Genomic DNA, 19,653 nt, shown 5'->3' on the forward strand with positions numbered 1-19,653 from the left:
TACATATACAAATTATATAGAATATTATACAACGGTCAGGGGTAATAAGTTTCATTAATAAATTTTAAATAAATAACAATTCAGTATTAATATTACAGTAGTCACACGCACACAACAAGGTGTCAATAAAATTACTTCATTTATAATACAACCTTATGAGAAGTACATAGACCAAGAGTATAGCAGTTTATCATAGGACGCAACCAGACTTCAAGATTGTCTTTACAATGCGATTCTATTTATAAAAATAGTTATACTAAAAATAGCTATGCATAAAAAACTGTAAATCTTAATTCTTTGGGAAATAAGAATATTCAAACAAACAAAACTTGTATTGCATATACTTTTTTGGCTACTTTGAAGCAAGTATTTGGCATGTCTTAATGCATTCATTTATTTACATTTCATCATTTCTCTGTTTACTTTTTTGTTTCATCTTTTATAATATATAAAACCAATCCATTTGTTGTAGTAAAAAATATATTTTTTTGTTTTTGTGTTCATAAATGAAAAAGTCCTTTTTAGGCAAAAGTGCAGATATGTTAATATTATCCTTATTTCAATACACTATGAATGCCATTCAAAATTACTTATTTGCTATTACATTTTGGCATTATACAATTTCATATTAACACTTAGTTGTTATTTTCTAAATTTCCTTACAACAGTGTGCTCAATTTCTGATAGTAAAGTACAAAAATAAAAATAAACTGCAATTACTTTACAATGACGTATCTGAGATTCAATAAAAAATGTAGATTACTTTAATTTTTATAAAAACAATCGGTTACAATATTAATGCTACCTTACTGCTATTCTTTAACATTCATGTGATTTCAATCTCTGAGTATCAAATATTACCAAACTATTGTAAATAAATTAAGTGACTCGTTTAAATACATGCATCAATTTAATTACAACTTTTTTTACAAAATGGGTATAATTTAAAAGTATTCTTTACATGAGAACATTGCACAATAAACATAGTCTTTTTTCAGAAATTTAAAAAAAACATAATACATTTCATTGGACTAATTCATCAAAACCTATTGCAACATTTATAGAACATATTAATTAATGAATGCAATAAAAGTTTTATATGTTCTTAGATATTTATATGTATCTCTAAAAGTAATTAAACAAAATATTGAAATTAAAATGTATTAAATTTTTTTGTGAAATATTAATTTTTATTTATGTATATATTTTAAATTCTAATTTTAGTACTAATTTTACAAAGTTGTCAATTAAAAACGATTTTTTACTAATTAATTGAACGTAATACTATCGCCATTTGAGATAATCGAAAATTATTAAAAATGCAAGTTGCATTTTGCTTATATAAATTGTATAATAAACAGGCTGATCTAAAAATTTTATTAAAATGCTGCAATTGCTACAAATTATTACTTCATTTTATTAATTATAAATTATCATAGACAAATTAATTATTAATACCTCTACACTAGTAATCAAAAGTTTTACAAACATAAATTTACATAATTTCTAACTTAACATTGATATATATAAATTGAAAGAGAAAGAGAAACAGTTGCTATTAAGATTTGTTTATATGTAAATGGCTGTTTCAAATAATATATTCTTTGTTATGTCTGTAGCTAATATATCTTTTACTACTATGTCAGAGATACTTACACAAAAAGTAAAGGAATTCGTTAAAATATATTCTTGCCATATTATAATTTAAAAATTACAAATAATATGAATAAATTCATGCGTATATTTATAGAAATGAATTTTACTATTTTTCAAAACAAACATAAGCTCATCAGTATCCTAATAAGACCAAAAAGTATAAGGCTATCAGTATATTAATCCTCAGTAATACATTTTTTCAAAATATATAACATAGAAAGTATGAAAGAAAGAGATTAATGATACTGATGTAACTAATATGAAATTAGCGATAGAAGCAATATAATATTTGTATAATTTCGTTTAGTTAAAATAAAGAAGAAAAATAATAGTTTTTAAATTATTGAAGATTTTGATCATACAAGATGTATATAATCAATTATACATGATTAATAATATGTAATGAATTTTATCTGCACTTTAGAAATGATAATCGACCAAATGATAAAAATTAATACAAATCATAAACGCAATTTACATTGAAAAAATTTGAAATTTTATATAATGTCTATGCTAATGCTATAAAATATACATTACTTCATATATTCCTTATATCTCGCACTAATGTCAATTTAAACTATATATGAACACAAATTTGGAAAAGTATTTGAATATAAAAAGGTACTTTACACATATCACGTTATTAATTAATAAGACTTTAACTTACAAATTTCTCAAATATATTTATTGAAATTATTCAGAATAAATTTTATTAAAATGCATAACATTAATGCACAGAAAATTTGATAAAACTAGATTCAAATTAATTTTTATAACGCGAAATATTTTCATCTTTGTCTATATCATTATTAACGAATTTGTTAGAAGTTTATCTATTAAATCATTTAATTAATTCAAACTATTTTGAATAGAAAATAACTGACTTATATCACAATTTGTTCCTTTTAATCAAAGAAGTTAATTAAAGAGTAAAAACTTTATTATTATGTAACATGTGAATAATTTGCTTTAATATATTAAGAGGTCCCCAATTAAAAAATTAATTTTCCCAGCAACTGTAGACAATTCTCAATAATTTTATTATTCGTATAAAACGTGAATTCAAATTGAAATCAAATTAGAAATATTTTCATAAAAACAAATTTTAACAAGTGAAATATATATATATAGATATTACAATATATTATTGTACAAACTGAAACTATAAAAAATGTAGAACTGTGCAATCCAATCAAACAAACGTAATTGAAAAGGAATTGAACATTCGTTAAATAATGCTTATAAAACTTGTATTGCATTAAAATACTTAAGTAAAAGAATGTACATACAAATTATTGAGTAATAAAAATGATATGCTTATGAAAATTTGAAATTGATTAATACTATATTAGAAATAGGTCTGCAAACCTTTTTCTTGTTCACGTACCTTGATTGAGAATGTATGGATATAAGTAATGTACCTACTTATATCCAAAATTTAGGATAGAATGGCAATACTACGTCTAGGTCCACCTATGCATATGTTATCTAAACTTGACCATCTTTTAATACCAGTACGTAAAGCTTCAGCAGTAACTTTGTCTTCATAAACTCTGGACATAGCTTCCAATTTCTGAGCTTTTTCTTTACTGAGGGGTTCACTAGGGAATGTTAATTCATTTGCTTCTGCGAGCGTGCGAAGATCGAAATAATATTTAGCATACACGCTTGAAGGAACGTTTATATTGAACTGTAGCATTTCCAAGAATTGCCTTTCTAATTCATTCCTAAATAAATATTAAATATTTAATAAAAAATATTTTGAATACATTTGAACATAACATAGATGTCAACTTACATATCTTCTACTGTAATATCTTTAAGAATTTGACAGTAATCTACATTCCATACAGCCTGATCATCCCAAACTTTTGATGCTAATAAAATAGCTCCAAGTACTATTCGTTTCCAATTGGCTGGTGTTATATCTATTTCTGCATAGGTAAGCAGACGTTCTAAGTAAACTAATGTTATGATGGCACATTCAGCTGTAAGTTGAGCAGCATTAAACAATGTCCTCACAAACTTGTAAATTTGTTTATGTTCTGGATTCTGTTTATCATAATCTTCTGAAACACCCTCCCTCTATAAATGAGAAAGACATTATAAATATACTTTTAAACTGCATTTTGTAGAATAATTTATTTTTATACATTCATCTTTTTAAATTTTTATGTAAAAGGTATAGATTGTTGTATGTTGAACATAAACTAAAAAGCTATAGTGCTTTCCATATATTACATTGTACATCTTTTATCCTTTTGATCTAACAAATAATATATATATAATTAGATTACCGTTAAGGGATGTAGTTTCTCATCAAATATATCAATCTGTCGCTGTGAGGTTCTGTTTTTTATATGGTAATAAACAGCTAAGGCAACGCATTTTACTGTATTCTTAAGATTTGGTTGTGAAACAGTACTGTCATCTAAATATATTGTACTGCAACTGCTACTCTTTTTTAAAGGCCTTATATCTGCAATTTGGTGCTGACTTTTTTTTCTTACCATGCCATCTAAAAAAGATGTATTTTTTAAACAAATTAATAAAAGAAATAATAATAATGCTCAAAAATAAGTTCAACCAGTATTTCCAAATAAGTTTATATACTTTCAATAGCCTGTTTCGATCGTTCCATAAAAATAGTGCCAGCACAGGGGTGTAATGATGGATCTGAGTCCCAGTCTTCTGGTTCACGTTCGCTAATATGTTGTAAATTATTAACACTAATTCCACCTTCTGGTAAATGTTCCTCAAGACCTCGGGTAACACCTTCAGTTCCTAATTCCTTACGTCCAACTTGAGGACTGGAATAAACGCAGCAACTACTTTTATTTCCCATTCTTTCAAGAGACTCGTTGATGTCTCCACTCTGTTTCTACCTCCAGTTGAAAGTTCATAAAATATAAATCAGAGTATGATACTCGTTACTATGGTAATTATATGGATGGTATAATCTAAAATTTCTCACGGCACATCCTTCACATGATGCGTTTAGATGACAATCAGCTGGCAAAACTATTCGCGATATAAATATACATTCTTCTTTTACTTTCATCCACATGGATGCTTGAACGCATCCATATAATAATCAAGAGAAAAATATTTGCATCAATTTGCACACAGAAAATTACGATTGAAAATTTGAAGAACCACTTTAGAAATGATTGCAGCTAGTAATATGATAAACGTCTATTACATTGACAACGCCTTTAAGCACGGTTCATGCCGGTTGATTTATTTGTTTAAATCATCGGTCAGTCAAATTTCATTTCTGTTCGTGTACACGAGCTGTGATACTTTTTGTTCTCGTTGTACGTCATTCTCATTATTACGGAACATTTAATGGGAATATTCCAATACTTTTATGTGTTTATCGCACGCCTTAGTCTACTGTTTTGATATTGCATATTCATGCATAAAGTACAACGTGTATACACGGTAGAGAGGCTTGACTTCCAGTTTTACCAAGTTTTACCTTGTATGCAAGTTATGTTTTCATTGGTTTTATGACAAAAAGTTTTCTATTTTCTATGGACATCCAGATTTCTTAATATACCTACGTTATCATTGGTCGAAAACTAGGGATTTTCAGAATTTGTTTTATGTACTTACAGTCTTTCGCGGCTATACACATTTGAAATATAAATTATAATATGATCTTTTACGATTGTGAAATTTCTGCAAGAAATGTTACATTAAATATAATTAAAAAGAAAACTGCTATTTTCTTTTACGAGATTATGTTTTTACAACAAAATAATGCTAAAATACTTCGAATTACTTAAAAATTCTAGATCCAACATTTTGTTACATATGAATTTAACTTGTTAGATATTTAAAAATTATTTCAACATTTTATTCCCATTATATTTCCCATTTTATAAATCTAAATAAATTTATCTATTATAATATACCTTTTTAAATTTATATTTAAAAGTAATTTATTAAATATATACTAAGGTATCAAATAACTTTTTTAACCATATACAAAAATTAATACAAATATGTATAATATTATTTAATGAAATTGTTATATAGTTAGAGCAAGATAATATATACGTAAAATGAATTAAATTGAATGAACAAAATAAATCAACTTTAAGAATAGAATAGTTTACAACTTTGCATGGTTATGTAGCAAACAAAAAATATTAAATCATATCACATAACGATAAATGTAATAATAAATAATAATGATTAAAAATATAACGTACATAACATATACGCATGCGCGTAGATTAACAAAATTTCAAGGTAGTTTTTAATTAGTTTCGTGACATTGTATCCATTCAAAAAAAGTGTCGTAATTTTTTAAAAACAACTATACATCATTGTTGATTTCTATATTTTAATGTGTACCTATATATGTATACATACGTGTATACATGGGTATATATATATATGAAAAAATTATAATGAAGTCCGCTTATTATTAAATTTAATTCAAGTAAAAGTGCGCGATGGTACAAGAAGTCGAAGTTCAAGACAGGAGGTTATCTGTTAACAAAAAGACCACCATAATCGATTGGATTGATTATGTTGATGCATCGATAACGTACGATGACTTTTTTTCGAAATATTTAATGGAGAATAAACCGTGTATTTTTAAGTCGAATATAACTGAAAATTGGTCGTGTAAAAGACAATGGAATCTAGATGGTGCACCGGATTTCGACGTCCTTGATATATCGTTTGGTAAACAAATTATAAACATTATATTTGCTCTATACGCGTATTATTTATTAATTAAAACATTTGTCTTATAGGAGATTGTATAGTACCAGTTGCAGATTGTAAAAAAAGATATTACAATTCACAGTCTAAAGATGATATGAAAATGAAAGATTACTTAGATTATTGGATGGATTATGCAAAAAACAATTATTCAGATTCTATGGCGCTTTTGTACTTAAAGGACTGGCATTGTCAGAAATTATTCCCCAATGCTCCTATGTATACAGTTCCTGAGTATTTTGCATCTGACTGGCTAAATGAATATTACATGGCACATCCTGATTTAAATGATGATTATAGATTTGTATATATGGGCCCAAAAGGAACATGGTAAAAATATACTTTTTAAGCACAAAATTATTAATTTTTGATGTTATGTAAATAAGGTAAACTAGTTTCCATATATAGGACACCATTGCATGCAGATGTATTTGGATCATACAGTTGGTCTGCTAATATAGTTGGAAAGAAACGTTGGTTACTTTTCCCTCCAGGTCAAGAAGATTTTCTTAGAGATATACATGGTCAATTAATATATGATGCAACATCCAAAGAACTTGAAAACTATGCTGTATATAAGGCCTATGATAAGCGATCGATAAAATATATTGATGTAATTCAGAAGGAAGGTGAAATTATATTTGTACCATCTGGCTGGCACCATCAAGTTTGGAATATAGTAAGTATACTTGACTATCATTATTTAAGTTAAGTAATATTCTATACTTATTATGATGCTTATTTTTAGGAGGATACAATTTCTCTCAATCATAATTGGATCAATGGTTGTAATATTATAAATGTGTGGCATGGATTAAAAAAGGAATTAAACTCTGTAATGAAAGAAGTTAGTGACTGTAAAGATATGAGCAATTGGGCAGAACAATGTCAATTAATATTGAAATCAACATATGGGATGGATTATAACTTATTCTTTAATTTTCTAACATTTATAGCTAAACGTCGTTTAAGCATGGTTTTAAAAAAAGAGGACGTAATTACCTTTAATAGATATAAACTCGGATTTAGCCATTGCGTATTCGATCTCCATTCAATAAAATTGACATTGATAGATTTTATTAATGATATGGAAGAGAAATCTATTTATTATTTAATTTGTGAAAAACAGCAAGCCCATAAATTACTGAACAAGCTGTTATCATTTTTGCAATCATATGACTCAACTGAACATTCATCTACATGATAAAAGACAAAAAAATTAAAAATGAAATAAGAAAATAAAAATCTTGTTTCTGTTTATATAAATGTAAATATTATGATGTAAATAATGTAATATATATAATCAACAAATTTTTATATAAATCTGTAAATATTGAATATAAGCGACTACATAATTTTTAAAAACAAAACGTTGATTTTTTTATTACACCTATTAATTAGAATGGAAAAAAAAGATCTGTAATATATATTTTCATAAATAAAAGTTGTATATTTTGTAAGTTCTGTGAACTATCTAATAAAATTGAGAAATAAAAAAAGGTAGCAAATTCAATTATATTTTTATTTAAATATTTTAAAATCATAAAATATATTTATATTATATTAAATTTTGTATTATTCTTCATCTAATACTTAACTATGATAAATTGATTAATTTAAGAGTAATAAAAAGTTTTATTAATATACATTACTTTGTGGTAAATATACTTTTCTGTTCGTAATTTTTAAAATATTTTATTTTTTATTTCAAAATGTTTCAACCTCTAACACAATATAAATATAAAAATATGACACTGTATTAAAAAAATGTGATCTTTGAATCTTCAACACTTAAAAATAAAAAATTTTCAGTAAATGACTTCATTGTCAATTGGATAACTTTTATTAGAAACAGTTCTTCAGTTTTTAGAAGTATGAATTATTTATATAGTTTGTATTAATGTGAATATCTCTATATCTAATTCAACAGTAGCAAGTTGCTTTATAAAATGTGGGACTCTACTTGTTTATACTGTGTTCAACAATAATATTATCTTTTTAAGAGTATATTTTATTTTCTTTATGGGAGTTTAAGTACTAAAATAGTAAGTGCCCATAAACCTTTTTTTATATTGTCTTATGCCTTACAAATTATATGTGCATAAGTGTCTTATGTCTACATATATACATATACATATTGTACAACTATGTACAATTTGCTACTAATAAACATATACAAAATGTATAAGATATGTATAAGTATGTATATTATCTATAAACACAAATAATTGTAAAAACTTATTAGTATCGGGAAAAATATGTATATAGCACAGTTGTTTCTTTTGAATTTATAAAATAAAATTACAAAGTAAATTGTGTGATATTATGTCACATGTGTGTATATAATATCTCTAAATTATTATTTTAAACTGTGTAAAATTACGAATTGGTCACCATTTCTTAGAATGACATAAAATGTGTATATTAAGGACTTTCTTATGTAATTAATTGAAAAAGAAAAAAGTATAAATATAATAGAAATATAATGAAAATATATTGTATGATATTCTTTATATTATTTCTTATATATAATATATATGATTTATATATATATTTCACTTAAAGAAAAAGCCATTATATTATTAAAAAGAAATATTTCGTTTCATGTGAAAATAATAGTTGTAAACTCTATACTTAATTTGATTTTTTAATACATATATATACAAATGTATTTTCAACTCAAGACATTTATTTTATGGAACAGTATTTTTTTATGAATTTATCTTGAACAATTTCGTAAATTGAGAGATGAATCATTATAATCCAGTGTTATACAAATTTATAAATCAATTATATGTTCGTTTTAAGATCTAAAAATTCATCGAAAAGTAACAAAGATGTCTTCTATAAAAGAAGTTAATATATTTCTGTACATATTTTCTTTTATAAGTTCTATTAAAAATTCATATAAAATATTGCACTGATGATACATTTAGAAAACAGAGTATCTATCGCACTTTGTTATTTCATGTTAAAAGAAACAGATTGTCATGGATAAAAGGTATAAAAAGGGGTATTACTTTAAATTATTTCCATATAAACTAATTTTTCCGATGAAAAACAAGCAAATATAATTATGTATTTCATTATTTACACACACGGGCACACACGCATACACACTATTGCATTTTCTCATAACTTTTTCATAATAGTACCAATTTTTACTTGCATGGCAAGTACCTCTATTAGGGTATCACGTCTTACAAAGTCTTCTTATTAATTACCAACAATTAACACTATTACAAAGATTAGACTCCACGCAACGTGATTTTGTATCAATTGTCGAATGATGATTTTTTATACCTATATAATAGATACATATTTTTCATTGTCATATCTCACATATTTTTAACATTTCATGTTGGAAATAAGTAAAGAAATTGCACTCTATGATAAACATCACAAAAGAATTATTAAAATTAAGTTATAAATTCTCGCAATTTTTAATAGAAAAGATTCATATGAAATTTTACGTAGCATAATAATATTCATTCAATTCATAATAATCAAATAATTTTTCTGTACGCATATGTACACATTGTAAACATCTATTTGTATACCTTCTTTAGATGAAATGAATTTCTTACAGCACATATGATGAATAATATTGAAGTACAGTATCTTTCACATTATAGCGAGATCCCAGTGAACCAAAACTAAGAGTTTTTGTCCTTCATTTTAATAAGTTTTCAAGTAATTCACTTATTTAAATACTTGAACACGTAAATTATATTGCATCTCCGATTTTACGATTACATTCACTATATCATGAATGTTACCATAATAGGCATAACAATATTAGCAGAAATCGATGTTTCGTGTTGTTATTATGTTAATTTTGCTACATAAAATGTAATTGCCAAATACATTGTGTAAAAGACCGATTTCTTTAAGAAAGAATTAAAATTAAATTGTTAGACTTATTTCAGTTTTCTTTTCAACTCTCCGAATATTGTTTAAGAATTATATAGGATGCGTGGATAATGTTTGTAACGGTATTGTTGGATTTGTCGGCGTTGTTAAAACAGGGATAGGCGTAGAAGGTATTTGCTGATGTGTTTGCCTTGGTGGTGACAAAAGTTCTTGTCTATCTCGTTCTCTTTCTCTTCCTGGACGCCATGCTTCTAATAATGCTTCGACTCTTTCTTCAGTAGGACCCCAACGAGCAGTACCAGCTGCATTTTGTAACCATACAACTAATGTTCCGTGCGCTGCTCTAATATTAACTTCCCCTCTATAATGCAAAAAGGGTCTTTTGTATGTATTTTTTATTTATTACTTGAATAAATATTGAAACCAAAATATTGTAACTTACTTTGGTAATATATGTTGAAATCCATGTCTATATTCGTGTTCCATTGCAGGTACCACTACTTGTTTGCGCTTAAAATGGCTACTTTCCAATTTGATAAGAGCATTAGGTGCTGGATCTCGCCATTCAGGCAAGAATACTACGAAAGATAAAGGTTCAGTAGAATCAGCCAAAAGACGTTCGAAATGATTAACCATAGCTTCCATAAGTTCTTCGCAATATGGTGGATTAGCTTGAAACGAGCCGCTTACAGGCCTAAAGTCCAAGAAAGGTCCTCTTGATCCAAAATAAGAATCTGTATCAGCAAATGCTGAACAATATTGTCTAAAGTAACAATTTAATGGGGATGCAAAACATTCAAATGTTACACCGAATGATCGTTGAAGACATTCAAAAACTGTGACAGGCAGAGCCATTTGTGTTGCTTGTCCTTCATTAATTCCAAGATATGTTTGATAACGTTTCAACATACACCAAACACGAGGTAAAAACATTTCGAATTTTTTATCATCGAAGCAATTATATCTATATAGGTGTTCTAATTTAGTAAGATGCATGTTATTAATACACGCAGTATCACCATGAAAACGTAACATTGTCTGTTCACGTTCAGGAAGGTAATCCACTTGTGGAAGTCGTGGAGTTGGAAGAGAAAATTGCACAGGATAACACCAAACTTTCCTTTGTGCACTAGCAGGTCCTCCTAGTGGTATAACATTTCCTAAACCATTATCCTTTAATATTTGATTATTTTTATCTTTAACCTTTTTTGCATACTCTGTTGATAAATGATAAATTTTCAGGCAAATACCCTCAACACTAGCTTTTACAGTCTCTGTAAGGTGTGGTTGACATTGTCGTTTTAAGTGTGCAAGACGATCTTGAAAATCGTCAAATGTAGCACCAACTGTTCGTCTCAACCATTGAAATGTGTCTTCTGCATTCCATTTTACAACTTTCCTACTTTCTGACGAAGCTGCTCTTGATTCTATCATCTTTTTTGCAGCCTCTGCGTATCGCGATAGCTGTTTTCTTGCATCACCAGTGAATTTTGGCCGGACTAATTTAATAGGGATATCATTCATAATTTCACGATACATAGACATAGAAATTTCAGGAAAACACTGACTTGGTAAAAGGGGATCTGAACCACAGTCTATAACTTTTCTTTCCATTAGCCATCTGTTAAAAGAATCTTTTGGAGCATCTATGGATTCACGAGTATGACACAATTCTTGATAGCATTGTCTCAACTTTGCAAGTAAACTACACCGTAATGCTTCTGCTTCAGGATGAACATGAGGTAAATTTGATGGAGCTCTCTCGTATATTATAACATTTGTTGGAATTTCCAAATCCCATGGTCCTCTATCATTAAATTAAAATATATTAGAATTTAAAAAAAATGCTTAATATAAAAATGATATAAATTCAGTCAAGTAAACATACGCTAATACAAATTTCTTTGCAGCTGGAACAACACTATCTTCAGAAGCTCTGCGTTTAAGTGTTCCTCCTGGGGGAATCGTTCCATTTCCAGAAACAGGTGGTACACCGCATATACCAAGTGGATCCGTAATTGGGTCAAACTTGAATATAGATGCAGTTGACACATATAAGTTTATGTTTTTATTAATCTACAACCAAACGTTATACCTTAGTACCTGAGGTTTCAATGGTGGTATTACCCATAATGATTCTCCAGTTAATTTATTCCAAAAATATGGACGATTTTCTCTTTTACTCCAAAACTTCTTCCATCCTTGTTGTTGAAGTTCAGGTGAAAGTTCAGGTTCTGGGAACGTTCCTGGTGGTGTACCCTGTAATTGAATAGAAATAAATAATAATTTATGGAGAAGAAATATTATTATATTTGCTTTGTTTTCATTATCTTCAAATTATAACTGTATTTCTTAATTTTTTTAGTCAGTTAATCTCCTAGATATAATAATTTCCTTATTTATGAATCTTGTATCTGCATAATTTATCATTTCATTAACACAAAAAAGTATTGCATTTCATTTCACTTTTGGGATATAATTATTAATAGTTTAATCTTTTAATTTTCAACAATTGAATTCTAATATATAAAAGATTACGTTTTATGTTTTGTTCATATAAGCAATTAATAATTTTAGATAATAAATTATAAATAAATATTTACCTGCGACATTAGACCTGATTGTTGCATATGACCAAGTTGTGAACAGTGGTCAGATATATTTTGTGCTGAGCTTAAGATAGGTGTCTGAAGTTTTACAGGAGTAGGAACTATAACTTGTGCAACAGTTGGAGTTGCATCTTGTTGTAACGACTGATGATGATGATGCATAGTAGACAATGAAGATGCAGACTGGCCAGATAAAGTTTCCCAAGATGAAGTATTTGGTATGTCTTGCTTTCCTCCACTTACTTCATTCATCGTACAACGCACGTTGTGGTAAATACTTTAGCACATATAACACATATGACACAATTATTCTTGTTAATAGATACTTTATAGCACATAATTATTACATATGCATATAAAATTTGATCACATTTATATGCTTCTTTATATATGTAACATTCTCAATGTTTTATTTTTAATATCTTGGAATAAAATATATTAATCAACACTCCTTGCATTTTGTCTTTTCATAAGTTGCAAAGTAAGTTTTTATATCACAAGATGAAGAATATTATGCTTATAAATACCAAATTTACTTATATATTTAGTAATTACAAGTTATTTACAAACATAAAAGATGAAAGTTTTACACTTTAAAAAAGTAATAAATTTTAGAAAGAACTTTCGTACCTTCTAAAAATATATTAATTTCTTCTTTATTATAACACGAATTACAAAAGAATGAGTAAAATTGCAACTTTCTTTATGTATTTTTAATAAATTTACGTACGTAAAACTGTTAAAATTATATGACAACATTTCGTGATTCAATGTTTGTTTACATGCCACCAAACCGTTTGATAAATTCGCGAATTTTCGCGACGTAGGATTATGCAAATTTGTAAAAAACACGTAGCCGTTAATGCTGGACTTACTAGTGTCAACAATGTTGCTAATTTGTAGAAAATATACAACAGAACTTAGAATTCATTCATGATTTGTGAGATTTGACGCAACGACCTCCACCCGTGAGATACCATTTGCTTGAACTGAAATTCCAATTTCAACGACAGCAAAGTTAAAGCTTTCTTTACAATGAATGGCAGAATGGCAGATGTTAAAAAAAAAAGAATACTTCGCATTAAGCGAAACATCGAAACGATATGAAGTTTTCGGAGAATATTTAACCAATAATTTGCTTATTTCATTACATAAATACATAATTACGTATATATTTCACCGCATAAATCAATTAAATGATATTTTATCGTTTTTACGTTTTAATCTTAAGGAGGATAGTTTTGAAATGCATAGTATTATGATTTTTAAATAAACATTAAGACATCGAGGGGAATGGTAGAAATAGTTTTTCGGAAAAGAAAAATTACAAAATGAAAAAAAATGTTTGTCATTTTATTCAATTAGTAAAAAAGGTTTCAAACAATTATTATTATTTATTGGTACAAAATTTTAATGATATGCACAGATTATAGCTTGTGTAATTATGGTATTGATATTCATGTAATGAATCCTTTCTATTACCTTTTTATCTACGGATTGCGCGGCCAAATCAAAGCAATATGGCGGCTTGACATAATAACTTTTGATACGGAATATATTATTTTGATTGTAACGAAATAATCATCACAGAATCCGATTAAATTTTGATTTATGTGAAGGTGTATGAGAAACTATCGGGTGGTAGATAGGCTTGACTGTAACCTATTTGCTAGTAGAATAAAAGTGCAACTTTTTTCTGTTTAAAACTAGATGTGCTTCCAAGATTTATTTTATTAATGGATGCAAAGATGTCCTTAATTATTAAATTAAAGTAGTAATGTTATGCAATAAGTTTTAGTATCAAATACTGTTTTTCTATGAAGAATTATGTCGTCTACACAAACCAAAATGCGAGGTATATAAATATTAGAGTTCAAAGTAACCTTGTACTTTATAGATTTTTCTCTTTTCTCAATCATTTTCGATTGTAGATATGAATAATTTTTTTATTATTGATAACTATTATTATATATGTTATGTTACGATTAATTTAAAATATTATATCTTTAAAATATAGGTCCTGGAAGACCACCAAAATCAAAAAACTCCTGTACATGGTGCGGGGAAACTAAGCAGCCTTTGAAATATGTTCTTCCAACGCAACATGGAAAGAAAGAATTCTGCTCAGAAACCTGTTTATCAGAATTTCGCAAGGCTTATATACGAGGTGCTTGCGTTCAATGCGACAATGTTATCAGAGGTACACCAGTGAGATTAGAGCAAAAGGATGGGCCTACAAAAGACTTTTGCTCTCCATTTTGTTTAAATAAACATCAAAAGAAGGAAGGACAAACAGATATAAAGAAAAGTTAGTAATTTACAAAAGTTTAAAAAAAGTTGAAGTATGTATTAATATATTTTAATGAGAATTGCATTTTTTTAAAATAGATAATAGGGACCAGTCATCTCCTGCACCATCCCTTGCACCATCGGGATTAATAAGTGGAAATAATATTCCTTCTACAACTCAATCATTTACAAATACAAGCCATACAAATATATCTCACTCCCCATCAACTTCTACTGGTCCATTTCAGTATGAAACGTATCAAACTTTTGATTGGGATCTTTACTTAAAAGAAACAAACAGCCAAGCTGCACCTATAGAATGTTTCAAACAGGTACATTAAATCATAAAAAAGGAAAGTATACATTATAATATTGAAATTATCTTTTAGCATGAAATTCCATCAACTAATGAATTCAAAATGGGTATGAAATTAGAGGCTCTTGATCCTCGTAATTTAACATCAACATGTATCGCGACTGTAGTTGGAGTTCTCGGTCCTCGTCTTAGACTTAGGTTGGATGGTTCAGATAATAAAAATGATTTTTGGCGTTTAGTTGACAGTAATGAAATTAATCCAATTGGTCATTGCGAAAAATCTGGTGGCATGTTGCAACCACCATTGGGCTTCCGAATGAATGCTTCCAGTTGGCCAATGTTTCTTCTGAAAACATTGAATGGTGCTGAAATGGCACCTGCAAAAGTATTTAAACGCGAGCCAAAAACTCCGCGTTCTAATATGTTTGAAATTGGACATAAATTGGAAGCCATAGATAAAAAGAATCCACAACTTATTTGCACAGCAACTGTTGGTGCAGTTAAAGAAGACATGATTCATATTACATTTGATGGCTGGCGGGGAGCGTTTGATTATTGGTGTCGTTTTGACTCTAGAGATATCTTCCCTGCTGGTTGGTGTTTTAAAAGTGGTCATCCATTACAACCACCTAGACAGAAATGTAAGAATTATATTTTCCTAACTTATATCATTAAAGTATATATTTTTATTAAGTAATATACATAAATATCTGTAGCGACAGGGCCTAATAGATTTAAGTCTAGGACAAGTAACATCTTACCAGTAATGGCAGTGTCTGGTGGAGGCACTAATGGAGAACCAGCTGTTGCTTTAGTGAGTCCTGCTGGTTCAAGTGCTCCACCACAGCCAGCCACAGAACCTGATACTAGTACAGCTAATACCAAACCACATTCTTTAGAGAATGGTATATACTATTTCACTTAAATTTATCTCTTGGTAATTGAATCTATACTTTCTTTTGTCGTTCAATACTTTTATTATGTTACAGTTACAATTTATGTAAATCATAATTGCACATGTGGTCCCTATTTTGATCCTCGTAAAGTAAAGGCAATGCCAGCACAATTTGGTACGGGCCCTATACTAAATGTCACAAGAGATATATTTCAAGCCTTCTTGATGGCAGCAATGAGTCCAAGACAGATGTTGAGTCTGTTAAAACGTGGCGAAGGAGAAACTATAAGCTTAATTTTAGAGAGTAAACCTACTTCTGTTAGGTTACCTATATTTATGGAAGAAGAAGATTTTTATATATACATTAGGCGACAACTTGAGGATCTTTGTGCATGTGAACATATGTTATTTAGAAGGAAAGAACCCTGCAACAAATGTCCAAATACTCAACAACCACAATCCACCAATAGCGAAGAAGTAGTTAATACTGCTACAGCTACAACTAATAGTACCACTGCAACAGATAAACGAAGGTGGTCTCCAAATCAGCAAAACCTGTCGTCGACTATCCCACAGCAGCAAACACAACAAAATTCTGTACAAAGTATAAACAATTCATCATTATCCTCACCAACAGCTGCAAAACAACCACGAAAATCTGTTCCAGGTAATTTCTCTTATTTAAAAATATTGATAAATAAGTGATATATTATTATTATAATCAGAGCTTGAAGCTGCAACATCCACTACCCAATCTGAAACTTCCACAAATCGTACACCTTCTATTGAACCAGCAGAATGGACTATTGAAGATGTAATACATTATATTGGTGTTACTGATCCTGCATTAGGACAGCATGCAGATTTATTCAGGAAACATGTAAGTTAACACTTTATGTTATTTTGTATTTATTTTATAATAGTATTTATTACAGTGAGTAATACATTCATTTATATATCAAATAGTACATGCTCAAATCAGTAATCGAAGAAAATTTTCAGGAAATTGACGGGAAAGCTTTGTTACTTTTAAATTCTGACATGATGATGAAATATATGGGATTAAAACTTGGACCAGCACTTAAAATATGCAATTTGGTAAATCGTATTAAAGGTAGAAGGCATATACTTCTATGACTTTATCAAACATCAAACTATGTACAGTGAGTTAAATTGACGTATTACTTAAACTAGCTGGTCAAGTTTGTTTTCATCATTGAGAACAAAATAATATATATAAGTTGTTAAAATAATGTGAATATATTGAGTATAATTTTTCAAAACCTATTCATTCATTGATTAACATAGATTTTAAATAAAAAAGAATCAAAGTTTAATTTTATTTTAGTATTTAAATATTTTTCTTGCTTTAAAAATATGTAAAGTTATATTAATTATATGAATGTAAAATCCTTTTGATAAAGAACAAAGTTAAAGATGTCTATAGAAGAATTCTAGAATCTAATTAGACTAGTTGATTCAACTCCAAACGCTAAATAATCAGGTTAAATAAGAAAGTTATTCCTGCAATATGTTTGCTTTTTCCAAACTTTATTGCAATTTTTATATGTTCTCTTGGAAAGACAACTTTTACTAAGTTATCTCAATTTCTTAAGTGAGAACACTCTTTGTGACACAGCAACAGTGTGAAGTATATTTAGTACAATGATTGTTTCTGCATTTCTTCTTGGATATAAATTGAGTTTGTTATATTATATAAATATTAGCATAATTATATGTAATTATCTATGAAATATTTCTTATTTGTTAATGTAACAGTAAACTTTCGTGCATTTTTGTTAAAAAAGAACATAAGTCGTAAGAAACGCATGTACAAAGTGTAATTATTTTCTGTTTCATAACACGTATTTAAGAATGATTATATGTAATTACTTCTTATATGTGGTTACTATCTGTTTTATGATGTACTGTTAAAACAAATAATAAGGTATCATTTTATACATGGAAAGGCAATATGTTCTACTTTATATCTTCTACATAAGTCAAAAAATTTAAAACACAGACTATCGTTTATGTTAAAACATAATCACATTTTCTTACATATTTTTGGCACTCTGTTGTTATTTCTTTTTTCTTCTTTTTTATAGAAATAATATATATGTAATAAAACACATTTTTAACAAATCTAATTTTGAATATATAATTCGAATAAAGTTGAATTGCCATGTCACATGTGTTTTAGAGAGAACATACGCTTTTATACTTTAAATATATGCGTAAATGTTTATATTTTTTATAATAACAATACTTCTACTTTCATGTAAAAAAGGATTTCTAGATGTTATCTATCCATAATATATTTATTAATGTAATTTCATAAAAATGTTTTCTAAAAGTGTGAACAGCGTATAATTCATAAGCAGGGGCATTATAAGGTAATTTATGTAATTTTTTTTACAGTTCTTTTTGCAGATACAGTATTATATATTTGCTTATTTTCATTTATAATATTTTAAAAAATTCTTTTAGTAATTTGTTAAAGTATGTTTATTGCATAATGTTAACCCTTTGCGGACGCGTGTTGGCATGTATGTAGCCGCCAAAATCTGTTCACAGTTCCGGACACTTATTTTGAAGTGGCTGGCATACGTCTATTTTTCTGAGCGATAATCTAATGCGTATTTATGCGTGGGTATAATAAACTAAACAGTATTATGTTTTTAATGAAGGAAAATTATAGATCTTTAGAAATGTTATCTTCCGTTTAACGTAAACTCGAGATGTAGGATGATGGTCGAGTTAAAACGAATTTCAATCTTTCATTGACATTACCAGATGAATCAGCAAGCTTTTTATATGATTTATGATTTATAATGATTTATTTTTTATAATACCTTATACACGATGCCTAAAATATCCAGAAAGAACATGTTCGATAGCGATAGTAGTGATGACGAGCATTATTTTGAATCTGACAAGATAGAAGACGACGATAGTGCTTCAGGCAGTGGAACGAACTCCGTTCAGCAAGGAATCGGTTCAGACGTTTCAATATTTCTAGTAATAGTGACAATGATGTTGAACTAAATATTGATGAAAATAATACAAGCCTCGACAATGAATAACGCAAGCATTCAACGTGTATATTTTCTCCACTGCGCGCGCCAATACTTCTCGTCCACAGCGACGCTCGCTCGTCGAGTAACCCCATCCGCAAAGGGTTTATAAATATAATTTCCATTTCGATGTGTACATATAAAAAATTTGAATGTGTGCAAAATTATCTCTGTGATACATTGCATAATTATAATATT

The 19,653-nt window shown here is 28.1% G+C and overlaps 4 protein-coding genes across 7 annotated transcripts; 2 read left to right on the forward strand and 2 right to left on the reverse strand.

Annotated features, from left to right (window-relative positions):
• Positions 1–3,031: 3,031 nt before the first annotated feature.
• Positions 3,032–5,198, reverse strand: LOC117217037 (cyclin-Y). Its single transcript, XM_033464325.1, has 4 exons — positions 4,270–5,198; positions 3,954–4,174; positions 3,455–3,741; positions 3,032–3,383 (listed from the first exon to the last, which is right to left on the reverse strand). The coding sequence occupies exons 1-4, from the start codon at positions 4,499–4,501 to the stop codon at positions 3,095–3,097; spliced, it is 1,029 nt and encodes a 342-aa protein (XP_033320216.1). The 5' UTR covers positions 4,502–5,198; the 3' UTR covers positions 3,032–3,094.
• Positions 5,199–6,122: 924 nt separating this feature from the next.
• Positions 6,123–7,677, forward strand: LOC117217038 (2-oxoglutarate and iron-dependent oxygenase JMJD4). Its single transcript, XM_033464326.1, has 4 exons — positions 6,123–6,357; positions 6,429–6,726; positions 6,805–7,075; positions 7,145–7,677. The coding sequence occupies exons 1-4, from the start codon at positions 6,123–6,125 to the stop codon at positions 7,598–7,600; spliced, it is 1,260 nt and encodes a 419-aa protein (XP_033320217.1). The 3' UTR covers positions 7,601–7,677.
• Positions 7,678–10,073: 2,396 nt separating this feature from the next.
• LOC117216954 (mRNA (2'-O-methyladenosine-N(6)-)-methyltransferase) lies at positions 10,074–14,093 on the reverse strand. Of its 3 annotated transcripts, none has more exons than XM_033464137.1 (6): positions 13,754–14,093; positions 12,873–13,155; positions 12,373–12,528; positions 12,158–12,297; positions 10,712–12,076; positions 10,074–10,630 (listed from the first exon to the last, which is right to left on the reverse strand). In XM_033464137.1, exons 2-6 carry the CDS (start codon positions 13,128–13,130, stop codon positions 10,360–10,362), a joined length of 2,190 nt encoding a protein of 729 aa, XP_033320028.1. In that variant the 5' UTR covers positions 13,131–13,155; positions 13,754–14,093; the 3' UTR covers positions 10,074–10,359. The 3 variants fall into 3 exon arrangements, with proteins under 3 accessions (XP_033320028.1, XP_033320029.1, XP_033320030.1); XM_033464138.1 differs by lacking the exon at positions 13,754–14,093 and adding an exon at positions 13,509–13,741; XM_033464139.1 differs by lacking the exon at positions 13,754–14,093 and having other exon boundaries at positions 12,365–12,528; positions 12,873–13,014.
• Positions 14,094–14,356: 263 nt separating this feature from the next.
• On the forward strand, positions 14,357–18,014 carry LOC117216955 (polycomb protein Scm). Of its 2 annotated transcripts, none has more exons than XM_033464142.1 (8): positions 14,357–14,733; positions 14,896–15,186; positions 15,267–15,499; positions 15,557–16,124; positions 16,206–16,388; positions 16,473–17,045; positions 17,104–17,258; positions 17,381–18,014. In XM_033464142.1, exons 1-8 carry the CDS (start codon positions 14,706–14,708, stop codon positions 17,513–17,515), a joined length of 2,166 nt encoding a protein of 721 aa, XP_033320033.1. In that variant the 5' UTR covers positions 14,357–14,705; the 3' UTR covers positions 17,516–18,014. The 2 variants fall into 2 exon arrangements, with proteins under 2 accessions (XP_033320033.1, XP_033320032.1); XM_033464141.1 differs by having other exon boundaries at positions 14,363–14,733; positions 16,200–16,388.
• The last annotated feature ends 1,639 nt before the right edge of the window (positions 18,015–19,653 follow it).

Source organism: Bombus bifarius, unplaced genomic scaffold (assembly GCF_011952205.1).
Source record: "Bombus bifarius isolate JDL3187 unplaced genomic scaffold, Bbif_JDL3187 scf7180000007974, whole genome shotgun sequence".
In the NCBI taxonomy this organism is placed as follows: Eukaryota; Metazoa; Arthropoda; class Insecta; order Hymenoptera; family Apidae; genus Bombus; species Bombus bifarius.